Source organism: Scatophagus argus, chromosome 19 (genome assembly GCF_020382885.2).
Source record: "Scatophagus argus isolate fScaArg1 chromosome 19, fScaArg1.pri, whole genome shotgun sequence".
Taxonomy (NCBI): domain Eukaryota; kingdom Metazoa; phylum Chordata; class Actinopteri; family Scatophagidae; genus Scatophagus; species Scatophagus argus.
The window spans coordinates 10,540,448-10,563,051 of NC_058511.1; the positions used below are offsets into that span (position 1 = coordinate 10,540,448).

Here is a 22,604-nt window from a genome sequence, read left to right on the forward strand (position 1 = left end):
TTTTGTGGCCCTGCACCTCTATAGTATTGTGTTGTATTGTGACAGTGTATTTTGAATGAACATCTGCAGGACTGACTCAACCTGTGGGCGTTCTTTGGTCATTCACACCAATCAATAAATGATATGATATAGGTGAATATTTGTTACAGGTTTTCATCTGGGTATTTATTACATAGTGTGATCAATCAAAAATAAGAGTAATCATGAATGCATGGCCAGAAAGAAAAACCCGTCAAAAAAAGTAAAAAGAATTTCTTTCCAAAAGTACAGTATACTACTTATTCCTAGTACAACATACCACTGTTGGTTCAGAAACTTACAAGGTAAATGCCACCCCATTTTAGGCAGAATGACACTTCAGTCTTTCACTGTCAGTCCAACCTTTGAATGACATAGAAGTCGATTTCTATGAAATTTTGTACATTAATTGTCCCCAAAAGCTGAAATCCAGTACCTGCTGATCCAGTTATAAAGCTCATCAAGCATCACCAAAAGATCTAAATTTCCTCTTGAGTTCATGACTGGATACTTTATCCGTATTTTAGATTACTGCTGCTGACTAATGTTGGGCAAGTTACAAGGAAATATAATGACATACTCAGATTGGTACTTGAAAATGTAACCAAATACTAGCCATATTTCTTTTCATATCCTACAGAGATGAAAAACTGATCATCCCGCCCTCAAACTGCAAGATTACTAATAGCCGTAACTTCTAAATGTAATTAAGTTACTGAATTTTAAATTGGATTTTCACCATGCTTTAAGACTAGCATGATACGCAAACCAAGATGAGACACCATTCAAAACATATCCAAATCTTACATGCTAATCATTAACATGTTAACATCCAATAGTAAACTAAACATAAACTGCCAATTCTGAGCATGTTAACGCACAAATGTTCACACTCAGGTCAAACGCAACCAGTGAGGCTAAGGAAGTACACCTGAAATTTGACGAGGTGTAGCTGAGATGAAAGTTGAGTTTTTTTTTTTTGAGTTTGACATCTGAGCCTGACAAGCTGAGTCTGAGATATCTGAGCTATAACTGTACAGAGGATAAACCTTTTTGATTTCTGCATCACTAGTAATGAGAATCTAAAAATGCTAACATTTTGGTTTGTGGTCTGTAGTGACCGTTGTGGCCTCATGAGGCTGATAACATAGCGCATTAAAAACTTCACACTCACATTCCCAGTCTTAAAGCAGAGTTCAGCTACATTTTGAATGTCAGACTTCACTAACTAGTCATGATTAGAGATTTTTCACACTTCCTCTTAAGAGCTAGATCATGCCAGCTAGCCAAGGGGGTAGGAAGAGGCCAATGGTCCCAAGTAGGCACACAATAATGAACATCCACAGGAAAATGCGATCTATCACCATGGCGACATACTTCCAGTCCTCTTTTACCTGTGTGGAGTCAAGAGCAAGAGAGAGAAAATTAAAATTAAAAATTAAAGAAAAATTAAAAAGTTACAGTCATGAAATTCTTCATATTGTCCATAGTTTTCTTTATAAAAATGATCTTGAATCAGGTTTTATTTCATGCATTGTCAATATTGATCCAATATCCACTCTCTTTTCACTCTTCTTCTACTTCTACCAACTCCTGAGACAATTTTTATAGCTTTTTCACTGAAAAGAGCTGTCTGCTTTGACTGAAAAGTAAGCTATGAATGTGAGACACCAGTTAAAATGAGCTGAAAACTCAATATAAAGCTCCATAAATGAGCTGCAGTTAGTTTTTTATTATGTCATCACTACAAGTAATGCCTCATTGTTTTCACATAATAATTTGACTTTGTTATTATAAAAATATTGATTACAGGCAAAACATTGACCAAAATGCAAACCCTGTCATCTGATGATGTAGTTTTTATTAACTTTTGCATTCAAATGCAGATATCATTAACAACAGTGACCAACGCCCCTGCAGACCATTGTTGTTGGTCTGGAGGCCTAACCATTCAAGTGTTCAGATATTTTATAAGTTTGGTTTTAATTAGTCATTTGATGTTGTGAGCTGAGACCTGCTCACAGTTGGGTACACAAAGTACATTCACATGGGCACATAATATGAAGACTGCTCATTGATACTCACACTAAAGTCAGCATCCTCAGCCCTCAGGTGGTCTGCAATGTAGTGCACTCCTTCCAGAGCTCGTATAACACTTGGTGAAAGCAGGAATGTTGAGTCTGATACTGTGTTATCAACTTTTGTTGGCCTGTGAGTAGGATTGACTCTCGTCCCTGTTAACTGTCTGTTTGTCCCAGCAGCCCCCTCTTGTCGGTTTTGGTTGTTCTGTGGGTTTTTCTGTTGTGGTGGAGGAGTTGACCCTGGCGGTCTGGGTGAAGGAGGACGAAAGGAGAAATATGATGTCAGCGTTCCCAGCTCTAAATCCTCATAACTGCTTCTTTCAGGGTCCTCTGATGTGGTCCCATCTATTAACCAATTCGCCGAGGTGCTGAGGCAATTGCCAGATTTGTACCCGGCTATCCGGCCTTGTCGCCTCTCTGCCACTGCTTCCTGCTGCAGTAGCAACAGCCTTCGACGCCGGCCATCTGGTGCAGGTCGTCGCATGAACAGCCAGCGTGGGATCAGGTCCAGGAACACTGAGTGAACCCAGCGGGGCATCTTGTGAGTGCTGGGAGAGCGATGGTGCACATTGAGCACAAAGACAGTGATGACGATGGAGAGGGTGACAAAAATCATGGTGAAGAGGAGGTACTCACCGATGAGTGGGATGACAAGGGATGTGGATGGTATGATTTCTGTGATGAGGAGAAGGAAAACGGTGAGGGACAGCAACACAGAGATGCACAGGGTGATCTTCTCACCACAGTCTGAGGGCAGATAGAAAACCAAAACGGTTAGGCAAGAGATCAGCAAACAGGGGATGATCAGGTTGATGGTGTAAAACAAGGGCAGCCTCCGAATGATGAAGAAGTAGGTGATGTCTGGGTAGATCTCATGGCAACAGTCATATTTCTTTGTATTGTATGTCCCCACAGCCTTTATGATGGCCCATTCGCCGCTCTCCCAGTAATTGTTCAGGTCCACAGTGTTTTCAATTCGCTCCAGGTCAATCTTGGCCTTGTCATACGTCCAAGAGCCAAATTTCATTTTGCAGTTCTGTTGATCAAAGGGGAAGAAGGTGACATCAATGCTGCAGGAGCTCTTGTAAATGGCAGGAGGGACCCAGCGAACTTTACCAGTGTGGAATAAGTGAGCTTTTGTCATATGGGTCACAGCAAACTCACCGTCAGCACTGGAAAAGCAAAAGATGTCATATGAGAGTGATGGTGACATGCAGCAAGACACCTCAGTTAAGTGAGAACAAATGTTAAAATAGCATTTAAACAGTCATATCCTGCATTGTGAGAACTTGTAATAACCCTTTTGCTGGGAAAAATGTCTTGTATCACTTTAGAAAATAGGCAGTGAAAAAATGTTATGATATCCCAGTAATAATCTTCTCCAGAAATCTCCCCTCCATTCATCGCTTTAATGGTGATAATAGCTTCTCCTGAAAACATAATGATGAGTCTTTATCATTTCATCAGTTTCACACCTTTTTTAATTTCACTTACAGAATGTGATTACACTGGCTCGATGGAGCAGAACTCCATCATCAACCCCCTCAGTTTGATCTCCATGAGGGGATTTAAGCAGAATCTATTTCCCAGCAGACTCGCTGACTTGCTGAAGCAATATGGTTGTGAAGATTTTCAAAAAAAATAAACTTATGTCAATAGAGATGCAAACCAATATAAATGTTTAACATAACTTACAATTTGAAACAGAGAGCTGTTCAAGTTATAGCAGAATTTGTTTCAAATCTGAACAGAAGATGTCATATGAAGTCCACTAGATGGCGCCATCTTCCTACCACTCAGTAAGGAGATATCAATATGCACCAGTTCATCATTATATGATGGGTGCAGCTGTTTTATTTGTCTGCAACTGCTTTGCAAACATCCACTGTAGCATGTTAAGAAAAGAAAAGTTTTATTGTCCTCGAATTACTTCAAATGTGTAGTCAGCTTCAAATGTGGGAAATTGTGATTGCCACTCTTCACTATTTTCTGATATTTTATGAACAAAAATGATAATAAGTTTTAATTGCAGACATAATTTTAAGGTTCATGTACTGTCATGTTTGTCAGCATCTGTTTGTCAGTCTGTCATATCACTCTTACTTGTTGTAGAGGACAATGTCTGGTACCCATATGAGCTCTGATGGCACTCTTATGGATGTCACATTGTCAAAGTCAGATGGTCTCCAGCGAAGTTTGTAGTCATTCCACTCCTGGAACAACACAGATAATTTAGCGACATGACCATTACATTAATAGTAATTTAAAGGTTTAAGTCATTCAGTCTCTTGAGCACTGCACAGGTAGGCTTTTATATTCCTAACACTGTATATCACCAAGAAAAAATAACACACCGACACCGAAACAAATGTTACTGACCTGCTTAAGCCACACATTGGTTGTCATCATTTGGTTCTTCTCATCCTAGCAGACAGACAGACAGACAGACTGACTGAGTTAAGGCTGTCAGCTCCAGGTTCAGGCCAGATGAATCAGTGTGAGAGGTTCTTGGAGGTTTGTCAGAGCAGACCCAAATATAGCTTGCAGCAACTTTACTTCAAAAATTTTATGGATGTGAAGCATTCCATAACAGTTTTTATTTCTGTGACAGGGCAGAGGGTGCATAATCTAGTTTTTCTAACTTTGTTTTTGCTGCTGTATATAAAAATACTAAGACATACTGTTGAAAACCCACATATAGTGTAAAACTTAGAGGGTAAAAGGGGTCACAGTTACAGCTTAGGTAAATGTGGGGAGGAATATGGTGTATTAATCATATTAAAGTTAAAAGTTCTTGCACTCAAAATTAAACTAAAATGCCCACTATTCAGTCTGACCTTGAAATTTGCAGCATTTCATTCACATCCATGTAAAAATCCATACTTTAATAAAGGGCTTTAAACAGACAGACTTAACTGAGGAGACAAAACAGAAATGACATAATCCTATTACGAAGCCACATGTGTTTATGTACCACGAGTTGGACAAACATGCCTTAAGCCGTCCATGCATGTTGATGACTCACCACATCAATGAGCTGCGCTATGGACAGTCCGAACTTGACGATGACCACATCAGAGATGTTTGGCACTGGCCTCGACCACTTGTTGTATCCAGTGAACAGCGTCTTGAAGAGATCATCCTCGGCGTGCGAGTGGGTCTTGTCACAAAGAACTGTAGATACATTTAAATTTTAAAGTCTTCTTCATTTGAGTGTTAAACATTTATAGAGGACAGATCCAGGGTAATGGAATTTATAAATTAGTCAGATTTATTCAGCACCATACAAGGAAAATTTCAGATTCTATTAAATTTCATATCAATCTTTTTTTTTTTTTTTTTCATTTGAATGTACAATTACTAGATCTACAAAGTTTTTCTTTAAACTATCACTCTTGCAACCACAAGCTAATATGACACTGTTAAAACTAAAGTAACTGATGTTAGAGAAGATGTCCTAACATTTTGACCATTCTGGCCATTTGGACAGCTTTAACTCGTGCCTTTGTTTAGCTGGCATTCAGCAGTTATGATCTAATGGTATGATATACAAACAATGGAAAATGAGTGCAGTGGAAGAGGACAGGAGTGAACTGCAAAGGGAATGCTGGGATCATATCCATGTTCTTTCATCCATGTCTATCCTAATCCTCTCTTAACAAAAAGTGGTAAATCAGGCTGGCGTGATATTATGGCTTTTGGAGGTGAGAGTACGTATTGTGAACATCTCATGTTTCAGCACAAAAGCCTACTCCGAACATCTAAGACTTTTCTCTGTAAAATCTTATTGACTTTCCCACGTCTTAGCAAATCTGTTGATCTTGTGGGCTGCCTCCTGAAATCTCTTGAGGTGAGCAGGATGAGACTGAGGAAGTATCTCTTCTCCCTCGACAGCTGCTTTATCTCAGTAGTGTTATTATAATATATGTGTGCCTTCACAATGAGAGGTGGCTTAATTAAATTGATTTTGAATATGCAGTCTAGACATATTTGCGTACAAGCCGGGACTGAGTCACTCTATTATTTGTCTGCAGAATGAATAGCACAGAGAGAGAGACAGAAATCCCATCCTTTAGGGATTACCGCTTCCACCTTCATCAACGCAGTCGGAGTCAATTACACACATCATTACTTGCTTGTGTTAAGTGGAGGTGAGCTAATTTCTCACTAGTGAAGGGTGTTTATTGTTGAGCTGACTGTCACTCTGTGTAACAATTGATGCATAAAACAATTAACTGACAGTTGAATCGGAGGGTGACGATAGTGTGCATTCGTGCATGTCCCAACAGATGCTGGATGTTTGAAACGTGTGTGAGCATTTGATATTTCAGAGTTCTAAAATAATCATGATCACGCATCACCAATATTCATTTTTAACAGGAATACACAGCTAAAAGAAAAATTTTTAAGTTTGTTTTTTTTTTCTTTCATTCTCTTAATTGCCACAAGCTACTGAGAGGGACATCTGACATTTTTTAAAAAAGTACGCTGTCAGTGTCTGTCAAACTACCTCAAACATCTTGCTCTTACTATACTGCTGGTACTCGTTATCTCTGGGCTGATATTTTGGAAATAATTCTCTTTTGGAAATACTCTTGTTCACTTTAATGCCAAAAATTAGATAAGGAGATTGATACCACTCTCATGTCTGTATTGTTAATATGAAGCTGAAGCCAGCAGCTGGTCAGTTTAGCTTAGCATAAAGACTGGACACACAAAGACACAGCTATCCTGTCTGTCATCAGTCTGTCTGATGTAACAAAACTTACAGCTCATAATTAACATCTTATATCTTGTGTTTTGTTAACACACACTAAACAGTAAATATTTTGCTTTGCAAATTATCCCTGCCAAAAGAATAATCTTCTATTTGTTATGCTAAGGTAGCTATCTGTTAGCTCAAGCTTCATTTTCACTGTAAAATGCAATACATGTATTCATTGTTTGGTGTACAGAAAGAGATCTAATATCTAATGACACATTCTCTTTATAGATTTATGTAAGGAAATGTTCAAGCTTCACACCAAAGCCAAAGCTCATGAATCAGTATTTTTTTTAAAAAAATCTACTGAGATTGGGTTTTCATGCCATTAACACCCACTCCCTATTGGATCTCTGTTTGACAGTATGAGGGTTTAATGCAACACAATAAAATGTGCTTCCATCAAGGATCCTAAAATGACTGCATCTGGCAGCAGTCATGATCACTTCACCCGAGGCCACATATTTAAATCCCACAACTGCAGGACAGTCCAGTAGAGGATACCCAGGAGAGGGGCTTAAATGCTGCATGGAGCTAACCTGAGGGAAACATGCAGACCTGTTCAAATGATTTATTGCCTATGTTAATTCTGTAGCTTGAGGGTCTTTAATAAAGAAAGGCTGAACAAATGCGCAGATGCAAGGCCAAACAAGTCTCTCTGTAATGCAACTTACAAATTACAAATGCGGTCTGTGGAAATCAAGCGAAGGCAGGATTTTTATTTATTTATTTATTATTTTTTAAAAAAGGCATGGCATTAAACAAGGTAAATAGTATGAATTCAGAGTTAATTTGCCAACAGTACTCTTGGGCTCCTCTTCTGCAGTCATGAAGTAATTTCATTCTGGCAAACAAGGATGCACCAGAGAGTTCTTATCTGTTCTCCTGACAGTCAGGGCGGAGCGTGTTCATCTGTCCGTGCATCTGGGAAGGACCAGATGTGGGGATGGGAAAAAAAAGGCTCCTGGGTGCCATAGATCAAAGCCTTCTGCCAGCAGAGACTTGAAATGAGATGACACCTCCAGCATCCAGCACAGTGGGTTGTGGATGTTGGACCAATGCCAAGCCCCTTGGCAAAAAGTGTATGGGGTGTACAGACCAGTTTAGGATAATCGAGTCAGCAGCTTCTTGGGAAAAGGTGTTCTTGTGAAACTGGACTGTCAAAAACTTAAATTAAAAAAGCTCATCACATGCAACAATTGTGCATGAGATGACTAAAACAAAAAGCTACATTAGATAGCCGAGCTCTGTCAGTATCACAATGAGAAGTATGTTGGCAGGAGATCAGACACCTGCAGATTTGATTGTTGTATGCCACAAGGAGACAGATTATCTTAGACCTCTTAGTGAGCACTAGTTTGTGCACACAATCCTTCTTTGCATTTAAGTGAAGAGACACAATATAGAAGCTCCTGAATCAACTTCCAACCTGAGCTGCCACGATTTCCAGAGCCAAGTTTAATGTATTTAAAATCCAAGTGAAATGAATCATTACTAGTTTACTGTTTCCTCACAAAAGGTGTTATTCTCTTGATGCACTTTAATGCAATACTTTAATAAAAAGTTACGACATTCTCTCAAAATTCTTACTATAAATATGCATCTTTGTCTTGTCCACTGTTACAATTAACATCCACATAAAACATTAAGACTGTCTAAACTGCTGTAGCATATTGTGTGGAATATTTTCTTGCACTATTCTGGGAACTTTTACATTTGTGGTGAAGTGCACTGCATCTGTAGGCAATTTCTAAATTTGCACAGTTAAAGATACCAAAGTCTGGTTAAAAGAGAGAAGGATTTTGCTAACATTAGGTTGTGCTATAAAAGTAAAAATGAGTGAAAATGAAAGAATGAGGACTCCAGAGTAAATTTAAAGAAATAATCAACAGTGGAACATTGTATCATGTTGTCAAGATGTTATACGAAGCGAGATGACTAATTTTGTTTAGTAGAATAATGTGGTGATCTTTAAATATGAGAAATGCATTATGGGAGTTTTGGGTGAAAGCGCGCAGGTGTGACGACTGAAAGGTAAGCTTACCTTTTGTTACTTTTGTGCCTGGTATCACTAACTAAAAATGTTCACCTGTCCGTCCGTCGTGTAAAATGTAGGCTTAAACATTACACATCTTTATTTTTTTCTATTTTATTTTCCGTTTCATTTAGACACTTGGAGACCAAGAGATGACATTTAAAAAATGTTCTTACCTGACCGACACAAGAGTAGCGAGCAGACAAGAGCCGTGCTCACAGAGAACAGGTGGTTGTGTCCCATTTTGTTTTGTGCTGGTGATAAAAAGTCCAACTTCACCGGAGAGCGCGGAGCTGTTACCGTCCAGTGTCAAAACGTTATCTTGAAGCCGTGATGTGTGAGCAGAATCAGTCATCTTCGCAGCTGGGAGGCATATCAGGGCAACTTCACCACGAGCTCCGTTTCTGTCTGTGGGCGGGGAGTGAGTTTAACGAAGCCTGAACCGAATGATTTAACTTAAAAGCTTAGACTGGAAGATCGATGGTTGTTTTACCTCTTCTCACTTCGGCGCTGTTTAGACCGGAGGAAAGAGATGTGATGTGCCTTTTGTTTCCGCGCTCCGCCAGCCTGCTCGCGCACGGAGTCGGTGAGCTATCCATCACCCGGCGCTGAATCAGGGAGCGGCACCGTGACAGTGTCGCGGACCTCTGGTGGGTCTGCAGACTTAAATACCGCTTCACAGTACTGCCTGTGAATATCCTTTACTATCAAGAAATTAATTCGCTGTTTAAGAAAATATTCCGGTTTGTTTCTGTTTAAGTATATGTTGCCCAAACAATTTCCACGTTTTTACGCACGGTGCCAAGTATTTACGCGTCCTTGGTGAATCTAATCTGAGATTTGATATCCGTTTTTCAGTTTCAAATTCATTTCGTCTCCCAGATAAAGCATTGTTAATGCCCCCTCTTGTTTATTAGGTCCACAGAACCATCATCCACTCTGAGAAGGCAGGACACATTCAGCACTTTCATCTGGTACCTATTACAGTCCCTCCTCCTTTCTCTCTCTTGCTCACTCTCTTCCACTCTCTCTCTCCCCCACATTCACTCACACACACACACAGACACACACACTGAACTTGTGGGAAGTGATCAACCAGTAGCTCAAAAGACTGACTGTTCATTTTGTAAAACATTAAAGTGTGTGTGCGCACGCAGCTGAACAAACAAACCACCATGGGATATTTTTGTGGGAAACAGCTAGAGGGCAGACTGGGTGAATTAATATGCGTGGTAAAGTTTTAGTTCCCCTAAAATATTGATTTGAGAAGAAGATATGCAATAAACAAATAATCTGTCAAAAATGTACTTATCCAAATGCTGATTTTTTTTGTTTGTTGCTTTTTACTGGATAAAGTATACATGTCAATATCAAACATTGTACAAATTCATATTATTACACATTTTATGATGGCAAACATGAAAATATTCTCTCTCATGAGCCCTGGCAGGGTTAAAGAGAGAATGTTATATTGGAGCTGGAGACACAGCTAATGCATAACTGATGTTTTAATAGGTAAATCTGACTTAGACCATTTCTGTAAATCCTGCAGTACTTTTAACAATGTGCAGATTCAGTTTCTTTGTTTTAAAAGCTTTGTCAAGTTTTCTTAGCTTCAAGCTTTCTGCTGAGTTTCCAGTTTATTTCCTACTAATCACAGGAGCTGTCTGACTGTTAATACAATATCTTCTCTCTCATCCACACATCATTATTTTTCTCCAAACAACAGATAGCAATGTTTTTTTTGTTTTTAGCAAAGTTCTCCAAGATGTACTCCTTTTTTGTTGCAAAAACAAAATCATCTCTGGTACACACCAGCCATCCTGTCCTGGCCTCCATCCTCACCCTGGAACCAGATGGCCGATGCATAGCCTCCTCGAGAGAAGACTAACAGAGCCATTATGTTCGCTCTCCGAGGGCCAATCTAGTTTGATCCATAAGCACTCAGCTTGGCTTAAACCTGCCCCACATACTGTTGCCACATCTGACCTCACCAAATTCCACAAATAATGCCTGGATGGAAAATAATATTTCATGGGTTATGGGGTTATAACTTCAGTGAAAGGAAAGCATTGTGTGCTCTCCCATTGTTTGGGCTGGTCTCCTTCGAACCATTTCTACAGTTGACGTAAAAACTGACCTTGACACATTGTTGTATCTCAGTGCTGTAAATCCCACATGGTTAAGTGAAAATATAAAATTGCAGGATGGATAATTTGCCTTATTTTCTCACACAGTATAATAAACACCTTTCACAAGTCTGGGGATGACGTGTGCAGCGTCCAAGGTCTTCAGCACCTTCTTAACGATGTCTTTTGGCAATGTCTTTCAGCTGCTTGGTGAATGAAGCATGCAGGACCTGCGATGAGATCTCCAGCCTGTTGGCAATGTCTGCAGCAGCACGAAGCATGTCTTCAAAGGCTCTGGACTCCTCTCTGATCCTGCTCCATAAGACAAATGATCCCAATCACCAGGTGGAGTGAAGGGATGGAGGAAAGATAGACAGAGTAAGTCGAAGAGAAGCTGTTTGCTGTTAACGCTGCTTTTGTCTTGGGGAGGTTTGGGTACAGGGGAAGCCAAATCATATACGAGGTAAAAGACATTACAAAGATGTTAGAAATGTTAGAAGCAGTAAGAGGGTAATTTTGCAGACATAATTAGTGCCTGTAGTAAGAAATAGTCAAGTTAGAGGTGCACCTCATCATCAGTAATATCTGTACCTGTAGACATGAATGTTCCTTAGTAGTATAATTTGTACTCATCATTTGCAGATGAAACTTTGAAGAACATGCTGCTGCATATCAGATGAATCACTGGATACAGATTTATTCATCTCCAGGGCTGCAAATAATGATTATTGTCATTATTTAATCTGTTTATTGTTTTTCAATCCATTGTTTAGTTCAATGAATTTCAGAAAATATTGTCTGACTGCTATCGTTTGAACACAGATCTTCACACCAACAAATGAGCTGATCTTTCCTTATCTTTACATTGCAACCTCTATGAAACTCAAACTGATTCTTCTTTAAGGCCCAGTGTGTGTGATGTAGGGGTACAAATGGAATATAATATTCATAATTATGTTTTCATTAGCGTATAATCCCTGAAACTAAGAATCATCATTGTTGTCATTGTCATTATTATTGTTTTGTTACCCTAGAGTCAGACCTTTATATTTACAGAGGGAGCTGGTCCTCTTCCACAGCGTCTGCCATGTTTTTACAGTAGCCTAGAGCGGACAAACCACAGGGTCTAGAGAGGCTTTTGTCATTTTAGCGGCCACAATAAGGAGGATGAGATGACAAAAGTTGTTCAGTTGGCAGCCCGATTGAATCCTACACACTTGATCTTTAAATTTATTAAAAAACTGATTCTTTGCACTCACTTCTGCATCCCAGTGATGGCGCTTGACACTTCTCCTTCCAGCTGCTTTTCTAGATCCTCTTCTGCTTTCTCTACCACTTCATGGCAGCTCTTCTGGTCCTCCTGGATGCCAATTATGTTTTCCTTAATCACATCTTCGTAGCTCTGATCTCCCAGCTCTGCTCCCACAAACTGTGCCAAGTTCTCAATCACTGCCTTGTTTCCATGCTGGATGGCCTGCAGGTAGGCCAGCTCTTCTTTCTGTGCCTTCTGTCTCCGAAGTAAAGCAGCGTTTGTGCTGAAGTGGACTGAGCACTTGTCCGGATGAGGTTCATACTGTAGCGTAGGTAAGGATGATGGTGAGAAAGCTGCGGATGTGATCCAGTCCTTGTTGTCACTCATCCTCTCAGGTTCATCACCAATCGCCTGCGTGGTGGCGTTGGTGGACATTACCGCAGAGTAGATGTCAAAGCCTGAACCCCAGTCTCCACTTTGGCAGAGTGTTGGAGTTGCCATGGATACCCAGGCCAGGATGAAGGGCATCCAACAACGGCACATTTTAGCCTGAAAAGAGGAGAAGGTGAGTGACTATGGATAACTTGTGATAACTGTGAATTTGATCAACAGATGAGGTGACACTTTAAAGGGGTTGTCTGACATTATGCAATAAAATAAAAGTGATATCAATGTTGTCATATGACTCTCTGCAAGAAGTGAATGAATGTTATTTCCCAAAGAGTACAGACCAACATTTTCTATGTACCTTTTTTTGTACATGTAGTGTCCTTAGTAAGCAAAACTATAGATAAACTATGGACATTAGTGTAACTGTTACATCCTTCAAGATGAAATCATTCACTTCACATGACTCGGGTGCTAATTAAGTGACGATTCTACTTAAAAAAAAAATTTAAAATTCATTTTCTAGTATATTGTTTAGAAAGTTAATATTTTTGCAGACCTTTGGAGAGAACATTAAGTGCTGCTCCTCATTTGTCCTCAGTCACCTTTTTCCATCTAAACTGCCAACAAATAAGCTCTGCTGCCTCAGTCATCAGAGGTAAACACTTCAGTTTTTATATGATTTCACTTGTGAATCCAAAGATGGGGTGTGTTTTTTTTTTCTCAGGTACTTTAGCACAGCTTAAAACCTCATCAGAAGCTTTCCCATGGTACTTTCAGCATCTCCATATTTCAAGCAGCTTTATTAAGATCACACAGATACTGTGGATTGTTATTATGCTAAAAGAAAGGTGCTCTGGTGGCCTTAAAGGCTAAATCACATAATGGGGACTTAAATCTGTTCCCTGACCTTTACACATTTATTGTACACATCTCCCAGTTGTCACTCCTTCTGTCACAGTGTACCTTTGAGTTACATAGAAATAGCTGCAATTTAATCTTTTAATACTGTAGTGGCTCAAAAATGTGACACTCTGAATGTCACACTGCATATTTTAGCAGTGATCAATCCATACCCGCGTATACTGTATCAGCTAACATTTCCTTGAACTTATGCAATATGTCTTTGACAAAATAAACTGTACAAAGTCATCAAACGCAACATAAATTATTTAGTCAAAGAAGCCAGCACTTACTACAGTAACTGAGTAAGTTTGAAGTGATATTAGGAGGACTTCATGTTTTTATCCAGGCTGTAGTCTACTCCGTCTCTACGGTCGCTAACCCCTTCAGTTCTCTCGGACCGGTCTTTGCTAGTTGACATAAACCACATCACTGTTGGTGTGCTAGTGCAGGTAAGGCACCACAGACAGATTTAAAACCAACAGTCTGCTGTGAAATACAGAAAGAGTTATGTGGCGGTGCTTAATCAGCATTGCGTGAACTCGTTTGGCAAGAGCTTGAAGGTAACTGACGTTCATTTCAAAGTCCTGCAGTGCTGGTACAAGTTCAGTTAAGTTCAGGTTGATCAGATTTTGATGTTCACACTTGAACATCCAGGCTGTCAGTGATTGATCAGACCTCAGTCCTGTCAGCTTACGTCCAATGAAAAGCTATCCCCATGTCGCTCAGATGTTCAAGTCTTGAGTTTTTGACCTGAATTTTTAGATCAGGCTTTTAATCAATAAATCAGTCATTTAAAATCGAGTTCTTCAAATTGATTTGTAATGGTTTAAATTATGCAAAGAAAGTGAGGAGTTTGCTTTCTGATAAGATTCTAATTAGTCCTTGCGTCCATAGAAATCCATGTGACAACATCCTAGACTGTACTTTTGATTATTTGTTCATGCTTTTTCCACTGTTATCTGTAAAAATGTTGCACCGAGCCGTGTGCTGTTTTATGTTACGTTGACAGGCTTGAGAGGGCCTGACGCTCTGTGGTGGGCCATGGCTTACTGTCGCAGATGCATGAGGTGTGTCACGCTGGGGCTTTAAAAGTTGATATAGCCTCGTGAAGCAGTATTTGTGTTGTTTTTGGTAACTAGTAGGTGTCTGGGGATCTTTCACAACATCCATTCACCTCGTAAATCCTCAAAGTACAGAGACGGAGCTGCTTTTGCAAAATGTCTTACGTCAGGTGGGTTTCTCTCACAAAAGAGGGTTTGTTTTCTCAAAGAGCCTGCATGTGTTAGAGGGTTCACTCTGACAGCAGCATTGCCACTTTATCATGATGCAGACTGCCATCCGTGCTTTTCCTCTTCTGCATCTGGAAATATGTTTAAAAACCCCGAACCAGGCTTGTGAGGCGGAGGCACTGCACAGCTCTTTCTGCTCTCAGGGCACATTTGGTTTCAACTGCAGTTCACTTTTTACAGCAGCCTTGAAACTATTTGAACTTCTCATAGCTGAAATGAAAATTTCAGTTGGTTGCGTTGCACATATTTCCATGCTCCGTCGAGAAACACAGAATAAATACGCTATAATGTTTGCTGGAACAGACACCATAAAATTGTCTTATTTATTTTAAGATGAGTGTTGGTGTGGCCAAAACCCCATAAAACAGCCAACTGTTGGCGGCCCTTTCCCTCCCCCTGTTTCTGTTTATTTAAAATGGTGACCTCACGCATGTTACAGCAGCTGTAAGCCGAGTAGTAAACAGAAACCTTCAATCTAATCCAGACTGCAAGTAGAGACACAATCCAGGTGCTTTGCATCATGAGCACCTTTCATACAATAAGTGCAGCTAAAAGTGAAATAATAAACATTCACCAATATAAAGGCATAGAATGAACATGAAAAAGGATAGAAAATGAACATAAATGTCGTAGAAAACAGATAAAGATCTAAATATAGAATAAATACATAAAAACAGCAGTAAGAGTAATAAATTTGCTTATTTCTTTTGATTGATTTGTGCACCAGAATAAAACAGGTTTAATGAGTTTTTCCAGAGGTGATAAATTTGTACTAGAGTAGATATCTGCTGCTTTCCTAGTCAGTCTTTGACCTTAAACCCGCCTATCATATAGTAGACAGTGTGCAGATCTTTGGAAAACAAAAAAATGTGAAGAGTAACATTAGTGTAATGTAACGACACATAAAAAAGAAGAAAAAAAAAAACATTTGCAGGTGAAAGTTTTCATTGAGTGAAAGCAGAAAACAGCACATCCAAAACTTTATATCGTTCTGAACTTTTGCTGCACTTGTTTGGACTTTAATAATAAATCAAAACCTTATGGCATAGAGTGACAACAATTTCAGCCTAATGACAGCATACAGCCAAATGGAAACACACTTCATCTTAAAACCTAACTTTGTCTCTGTATCCAATTACCGCTGCAGCAGTAAAAGGCACAAGTCAGAGGACACTTAGTGACATTAATTCACTCTCTAAAAGGCCTGCTGACAAGAAGCTCACATGCTCTTCTCTGTGTCACAGATTGGCAGGAGCAGTTGCCTTTGTCTTTTGGAAAATGTCTGCGCTTTCTTTCCACGCTGGCGCCTTATGTTTTAGTTGAAACAGTGTTTGTGTTGGACTCTGTGGACTGTGGTGACCTTTTTTGGCATCACCGTGAAGGATCTGACATTGTGAAGCGGCTTTCATAGGCTGACTTTTTTTTTTTTTGGCTTTAAATAGCTGAAGCTCGTTGGCAAAAAGCAGAGCAAGCAGTTCACTGCCAGTAACGCAGAACATGAACAAGAGGATATTTCGTTTCTTCTTTGTAATCTTTAAGAAAAGCACAGACGACTATAAATCCTTCTTTAGTAACTCCTAACTAAATTCAAGTTAATTCTGCCACTCTTAATTTGGTGTCGATTAAGAGCAAGTCATTTGCAGAACAGCACAGTTATGTTACATTTATCACTGAAATGTCTCATTTCCCTACGTTTTACATGTAAAAGTGGATCTTAGATTTGATAATCATTCCTGGCTGCCTCATTAGCTGTGGATCAGAGCTAATCTGAGCGCATGTGGTGTAGCTGCAGCTCAGCCCTGTGGCCCCTCTTGTCAAAAGCCTGAACAGGTGTGTTTCACAGGTGTCACAACACTCAGCCGCTTCAGTGTCACTATGACAACAAGGCTCTTTGGCACTGAGGCAGTGGAGCATAGAACAGCCTCAGAGGTTCATGGGCCTTGTAGGTAATCAGGTAAGATGGAAACATACTAGAGAGATGTTTGCACAAACGGACTGAACACAAATACCATTAGATGTAGTAAAAAGGTCACATCTCTACTTCTTTTATCTACATTTCTAGTGAACCATAAAGTAACCATCCACATCAATAACAGTATTTTGCAACCAAACATATTTATGTGTATACAAATGTTTTAATGCCACAGAAATGCAACAGTAGACTTATTGCATCAGATGAGAAAGTTCTAGTCCCCCATTATTATCTACCACCAAAGTTTTGTAAATCCAGAAACCAAACTTACCGAACTCCAGTAATTTGTCACAGCTAAATTCTGCCACCTCCACTTTTTCTTGTCAAGCAGAACGACTCAAAAGGCTCAGGACTACAATTCAGAGGCACAGAGAACAAATACTCACTTAGTTTCCTTCTTCATGTCAGGGGGGGGAAAAAAATGCAGACACACGCACACACAATTAGGGTTTGGCTGGAGAGTGTGGTCGTCTGTGTGCCCCTGCCTGCTGTTGGGAGGGGAAGGCAGGGGAGGGGGCTGTTTGTAGAGAAGGCTGAAACTGAATGATTTCTTTCTTCGCAGTGGAAAGAGGGGCTGGCAAAAGGAGGGCTAAAGAAGGGGCGTAATCTACTTCACATCTGTGGGCTCTGGTGGGGGACAGAGGAAACATGGGGGTGGGGTGGGGTATTTTTAAAGGATAGAGATTTTCTATTTATTCTAGTAATGACAACATGGATGAAGTATGCACTTTGATAAAATGTGGAAAAAAAACCCACCAAGGTATTTTTCCCCAGCACTTATTATGACTTCCAAACTAAGTAGTGATACATTAAAAATAGACTGTAAAGTTGACTTTATTGGTTGGTTGGCCAAACTGCTAAAAGCTCCAATAACGTCATTTAATTTTATTTACCTGTAATGAAATGTTTTCCGAAAAACACAGAGTATTTGAGAGCACTGGCATGTAGGCATCACCTCATTTGTAACTCTGATTCGTAAACTCAAACTAAAAAGAATTTCCCTTTTACATACAGCAACGTTATAAAAAAAAAATTCTTTGATTGTTCCGATTCTTTAAAAACTTCTTAGTTTTGCATCAGCGTTCCTATACCAGTCTGTCTATTATGAAAGAATAAGCCATAAGTGAGTAGTTACACAGCATGTAATCAGCGTCAGGCCAAGGAGCTTTTATCACATTTACACCTGGCATTAAAGGGGAATTTAGTGTGCAGTTGGGTGTCTTTCTATCTGCACTTAACTTTAGAGTTATTTAAATGTATGTTCTTATTTCAGCTTCATGCTGTGGATTAGAAAATACAGTACAGCAAGTATCCCTACAGTATGAGTGTTATTTTATTGAAAACAAAACTGTACGTTAGATGCTTGTGGGATTAATTATCGCTCTGTTAGACTGAACTGGAACACAGTTCTTCCTGCTAACTAAGATGTAGAGTACGTAGAGCTTTACAGTAGAAAAGCTCTGCGATGATGAACAAAAACCTTCATCAGTGTAAAAGCAAGAAAAGAAGTAAAGTTAAAATTAAACTGAAGGATTTCCTTAAAAAGCAAAAGGGGCGTTAGTATTTGTAGGAATTTATTCCCATGTATATTTTTATTAACTGTAACTATGTTTTAATGTAGTGACCTAACAGTTACAGTACTTCTATAGTTGCAGTGTGCCATAATTTTAAAAACTTCGGTATTGGACATACACTAAAATACTTTGCAGAATAACATAACAATTACAATAACATTTTGTTTTTCTCACAGCACTCATTGAGGCATCCGTTCATCGAAAGCAATTCACAGCAGCTGCACACCACAGTAGGAAAAAAAATGACCATAATGTGCACAAGAGTCATAAAAGACAATGTTTTCCATTTAAAATAAAATAGAGGCGGCACCGCTTCACATCTAATGACCAAGTCTTGTTTGCTTTGTTTTGACAAAACGACATGCACAGAGGGCATTTAACACCAGGTATAAATGGGATCTTTTTCATTCCCCCACCATTCCCAGATGTTCTAAGAAGTGCTAGAAAACAGTCATTTTGGAAGATGGCCACAGGCAGGTGGGTTCACTGACTTAATCTTGGAGGTACAAATCCTTGACAGCTGCTGACGGTGTGCAGTAATCCAGATCAGATGATTTGAATGATTCATGATACTCACTGCAGAACAATGTTTCACTGGAGGCTGAATTTTAAAAGGGCATGGAGGAGATCTATGATTTTTATCGACCTCTAATAGGCAAGTGAGACATAACATTGACGGGTCTCTGGTACAGTTTAACTTATCTGAGAAGAGGATTAAACACATTAGAAGTCATGGATAATGAAGTATCTGATATAGGAATGTGCAATAGCAGTATCCGTGCTGTTGTGTTGATAAGATATATTTACTTTATGCGTTGCTTTGACCTCATATGATGCTTTAATAACAGCACCTTTGATTTAAGGATTGATGTAAAACACGGTTTTGTTAATTATATCCTCATGGCATCTTGCATTTAGGTCACTTTCATATTTCTCGTTCAGATGTTTAATTGCTGCATTATTTTTTGGTTCAGCTTGTGTTTGCACAGACTTCATATAAAAAGCCCAACAGGAGTAAACATGATTTCATATGGACTGACATGATGATTTATTGGACGGTTTTGGCCTTTGTCATCCTGCATCATCTGCGCTGTATGGATCCACGAGGGGGAAATCAAACTCAGATGACTGACAGCGAGTAATGCAGCACTTAACTGTGCATCATGAGTTTATTTATTTTCTTTTGGTGTCAAAAAGAATTCAGGAAGGACAAACTTTTTATTAGAATTGTTAGCTGAGGCTGTAACTCATCCTCATTTTATAAGAAATGTTGTACAACAAACCTGTGGAGAGAGGAGACTTATTAGGAATAATCAGAAATCCACCAAAATGCGACAGGCCCCATGACTGACAGCAAAGGAATATTAAATCTACCATCTTACCTCATTGTGTCTTTCTTAACCTGTTTTTGAAAATACAAAAATGTGAAATTATCCAATCTGTACCGGCCTTGAGAAAATCCATCCATCCATCCATTTTCTATACCGCTTATCCGTCAGGGTCGCCGGGGAGCTGGAGCCTATCCCAGCTGACTACGGGCGAGAGGCGGGGTACACTCTGGACTGGTCGCCAGTCAATCGCAGGGCCAACACACAAAGACAGACAACCACACACTCTCACACTCACACCTAGGGACAACTTAGAGTAGCCAATTAACCTAATGTGCATGTTTTTGGTATTGTGGGAGGAAGCCGGAGTACCCGGAGAAAACCCACGCAGGCACAGGGAGAACATGCAAACTCCACATAGAAGGGCCCAGACCGGGATTCGAACCTGGAACCCTCTTGCTATGAGGCGACAGTGCTAACCACTGCACCACCGTGCCGCCCCTTGAGAAAATCCATCAATCCCTAATTGAAAATCGCATCATCATAATTTAAAGGCAAGTGTAACCTGAACACATGCAGAAAGGATTTAAAAAGAGCAACATTGTGGTAGTTTGGCATCCAGCATCCACAACCTTTTAACATAATTTCCTACTTTTACTGTATAATTTGAATCTTTCTTTCTCAAACATTTCAAGGAATCTTGACAACACTTTTGAACCACACACATGTAATCCTCATGTTGCAGTGGGCCACATAGTCTTTGTCAAACGTCAGTGTTAAAGGCTCTCAGCCATGTTCCGATGTACATGTAGCAGGACGCTCAATATATTGCCCTGAAGGACAGGAAGGCACCATATGGGAGCTGTTTTACGTTGAAAAAACAGCTCCCATATGGTGCGCATAACTGACTGCAACATCCTTGACATTTGTAATGAACGTTACGTGAACTGCAGTAGTTGCCATTATGTAGGTGGGAAAGATAGCTGTTGGACAACAGATAACAAATCCAATCGTTCATACTGTAACTTAGTAAGAATGTTTTCAGAGGCAAAAGTGGATTTCTAATACTAAATTTCCTTTAAAACCTCAAAGTGATTTGGCAGATAGACACCCCAACAGAGCTGTTTGAAGGCTTATAAGATGTCTGATGTAACACATTCTGCTGATTTAAAAAACAAAACAGAACAGTATGGCGGAAAACACATGCAAGTACATAGAACTCATGCAAGTATATAAAACTCAAGTAAATTAAGAGCACATGCAGGAAAAGCGATGCTGCACCCACAGCAATCTGGCAATGAAATGACCCGTCCTCCTCTCTCTCTGATTGGCTTAATCTGATATTCTTGACCCTAACCAATCATCGCTCCTCCTGCCTGAACCCAGACAACATATTCCAAAAGTATTTGCCATTCAGAGACAGAGTGGGGCAGGTCATTCCTTTGCCATCTTAAGAAAACTGGCACCCATTCAACCTTAGTAGCTTCATGGGTCACAAACTGTAGCAACAACAAGCGTGTCAAAGCCGTGTTCAGCACTAATGTCCTGTGGAAACACTTTTCTTGTTCCTTTCTGTATTAGCAGCGTGTTTCTGTATTTGCGTCTCATTTGCATCTTCAAATTGATGAAGATCTTTTCTTGATTTATTTTGTTAGTTTTGTCTATTTGCACTTTTTTTTTTTAGTTTTTATAGTTTGTTCCCTTTCCTACTACTTCACCTGCTCCCGTGTTAAAATCATCTAATGTGAATTTAGTTTAAAATGAAAGCAACATATGAATTCACACAACGATCCACTGGAGTGTTTACAAAATACATAGTAGATCAGGTTGTGACCATGAATATATTGACTAAGAAACTGTTTCAGCATTCATTTTCTAATTGACCAGCACCTAGTTTACCCCTGGGGCTGTTATTGACCAAAGCCAAGGACTCAGTGCTTTCTGCAGCCACTTATCCACAGCAGTGCACAGGCAATGAGTGCCACAGTGTGCCAGTGCTGATAAACTCGGCTAATCCACTCTGGGAACCCAACACAGTTCAGGCTTTGCTTAGTGCTCAGAACCAGCGTGCCACTTTATCCATGTTCCCTTTTACAGCACAGAGCTTTGGGAGTAACTGGCAGGGATTTGTGATAACATTCACTTTTAAATCTATAACATGTCAAATTGTGTCCAACAATTAATTAAGTCCGTCACTGGAAATGTTCTATGAAATTTAGGGCAGAACAATGACAAATTTACCTTGTCGGGGTCCTGACACACCAGAGTGATCTGAAATAACAAGCAACAACAGAGGCCCATTAATAAAGCTGCACTTGAGCACGCTGCAAAACAGCCGACAGCCAACCGACACACATGTACATTTTGACACGCCATGCACATTGATACTTAATGTAGCTTTAAATTGAAGCAGCTGGTTGTGTTGCTGTCAATGAGAGAAGACCTTTAACATGAAAATGGACTCGATGTGATATGGACTTGTTTTCAGCTTATTAAAGTACTGTAGACCTAAACATTTTAGTCTTATTTGCCCCACAAGTGGACATGTGTAGGTAGGATAGATAGCCAGCAAAATCCAATTTTACTCCAACTGTGTCAATTGTGCCAGTGAGTCTTGTATGTATGGATGTAGATTATTTTCTAATTCTTACTGGCATCTGTCTTCAGCAGCTTGTAGGCTTTACGGAGGCTTTCAGTTGATTCCCTAAAGCTGGTTGAAGAGATAGACTTTGAATTGTGTGGTGCATATGTTCAAAATGAAACTATGCTAGTTCCTCTTCCTTTCCTTGATTAAGCCTTGTGGAACAGGATGCTGTAAAAAAGCATTAGTATTTTACCCAGCTACCCAGTTTGTGCAATACAACGTATGTT

At 39.7% G+C, this 22,604-nt stretch overlaps 2 protein-coding genes and 1 long non-coding RNA gene across 3 annotated transcripts; 1 reads left to right on the forward strand and 2 right to left on the reverse strand.

The window, feature by feature from the left end:
• Window positions 1-4: 4 nt before the first annotated feature.
• Window positions 5-9,205, reverse strand: chrna2b (cholinergic receptor, nicotinic, alpha 2b (neuronal)). Its single transcript, XM_046372659.1, has 6 exons — window positions 9,073-9,205; window positions 5,125-5,273; window positions 4,479-4,523; window positions 4,203-4,312; window positions 2,104-3,271; window positions 5-1,412 (listed from the first exon to the last, which is right to left on the reverse strand). Exons 1-6 carry the CDS (start codon window positions 9,137-9,139, stop codon window positions 1,287-1,289), a joined length of 1,665 nt encoding a protein of 554 aa, XP_046228615.1. The 5' UTR covers window positions 9,140-9,205; the 3' UTR covers window positions 5-1,286.
• A 606-nt stretch (window positions 9,206-9,811) lies between these two features.
• Window positions 9,812-12,808, forward strand: LOC124050290. The gene is made up of 3 exons (XR_006841590.1): window positions 9,812-9,870; window positions 11,229-11,403; window positions 12,673-12,808. It is a non-coding gene; the product is annotated as an uncharacterized LOC124050290 (long non-coding RNA).
• si:ch211-142k18.1 lies at window positions 10,239-17,340 on the reverse strand. The gene is made up of 3 exons (XM_046372660.1): window positions 17,103-17,340; window positions 12,285-12,826; window positions 10,239-11,337 (listed from the first exon to the last, which is right to left on the reverse strand). The coding sequence occupies exons 2-3, from the start codon at window positions 12,818-12,820 to the stop codon at window positions 11,199-11,201; spliced, it is 675 nt and encodes a 224-aa protein (XP_046228616.1). The 5' UTR covers window positions 12,821-12,826; window positions 17,103-17,340; the 3' UTR covers window positions 10,239-11,198.
• Window positions 17,341-22,604: the final 5,264 nt, after the last annotated feature.

What these genes read in the sequence shown, in the direction of transcription:
- chrna2b (XM_046372659.1), bottom strand. Translation starts at nt 9,139, where the DNA reads ATGGGACACAACCACCTGTTCTCTGTGAGCACGGCTCTTGTCTGCTCG. An exon ending in TAGCGCAGCTCATTGATGTG is followed by an intron (nt 4,524 to 5,124) that starts GTGAGTCATCAA and finishes TCTGTCTGCTAG; the next exon opens with GATGAGAAGAACCAAATGAT. An exon ending in GACATTGTCCTCTACAACAA is followed by an intron (nt 3,272 to 4,202) that starts GTAAGAGTGATA and finishes TTGCTTTTCCAG; the next exon opens with TGCTGACGGTGAGTTTGCTG.
- si:ch211-142k18.1 (XM_046372660.1), bottom strand. Translation starts at nt 12,820, where the DNA reads ATGTGCCGTTGTTGGATGCCCTTCATCCTGGCCTGGGTATCCATGGCA. An exon ending in GCCATCACTGGGATGCAGAA is followed by an intron (nt 11,338 to 12,284) that starts GTGAGTGCAAAG and finishes CTTATGGAGCAG; the next exon opens with GATCAGAGAGGAGTCCAGAG.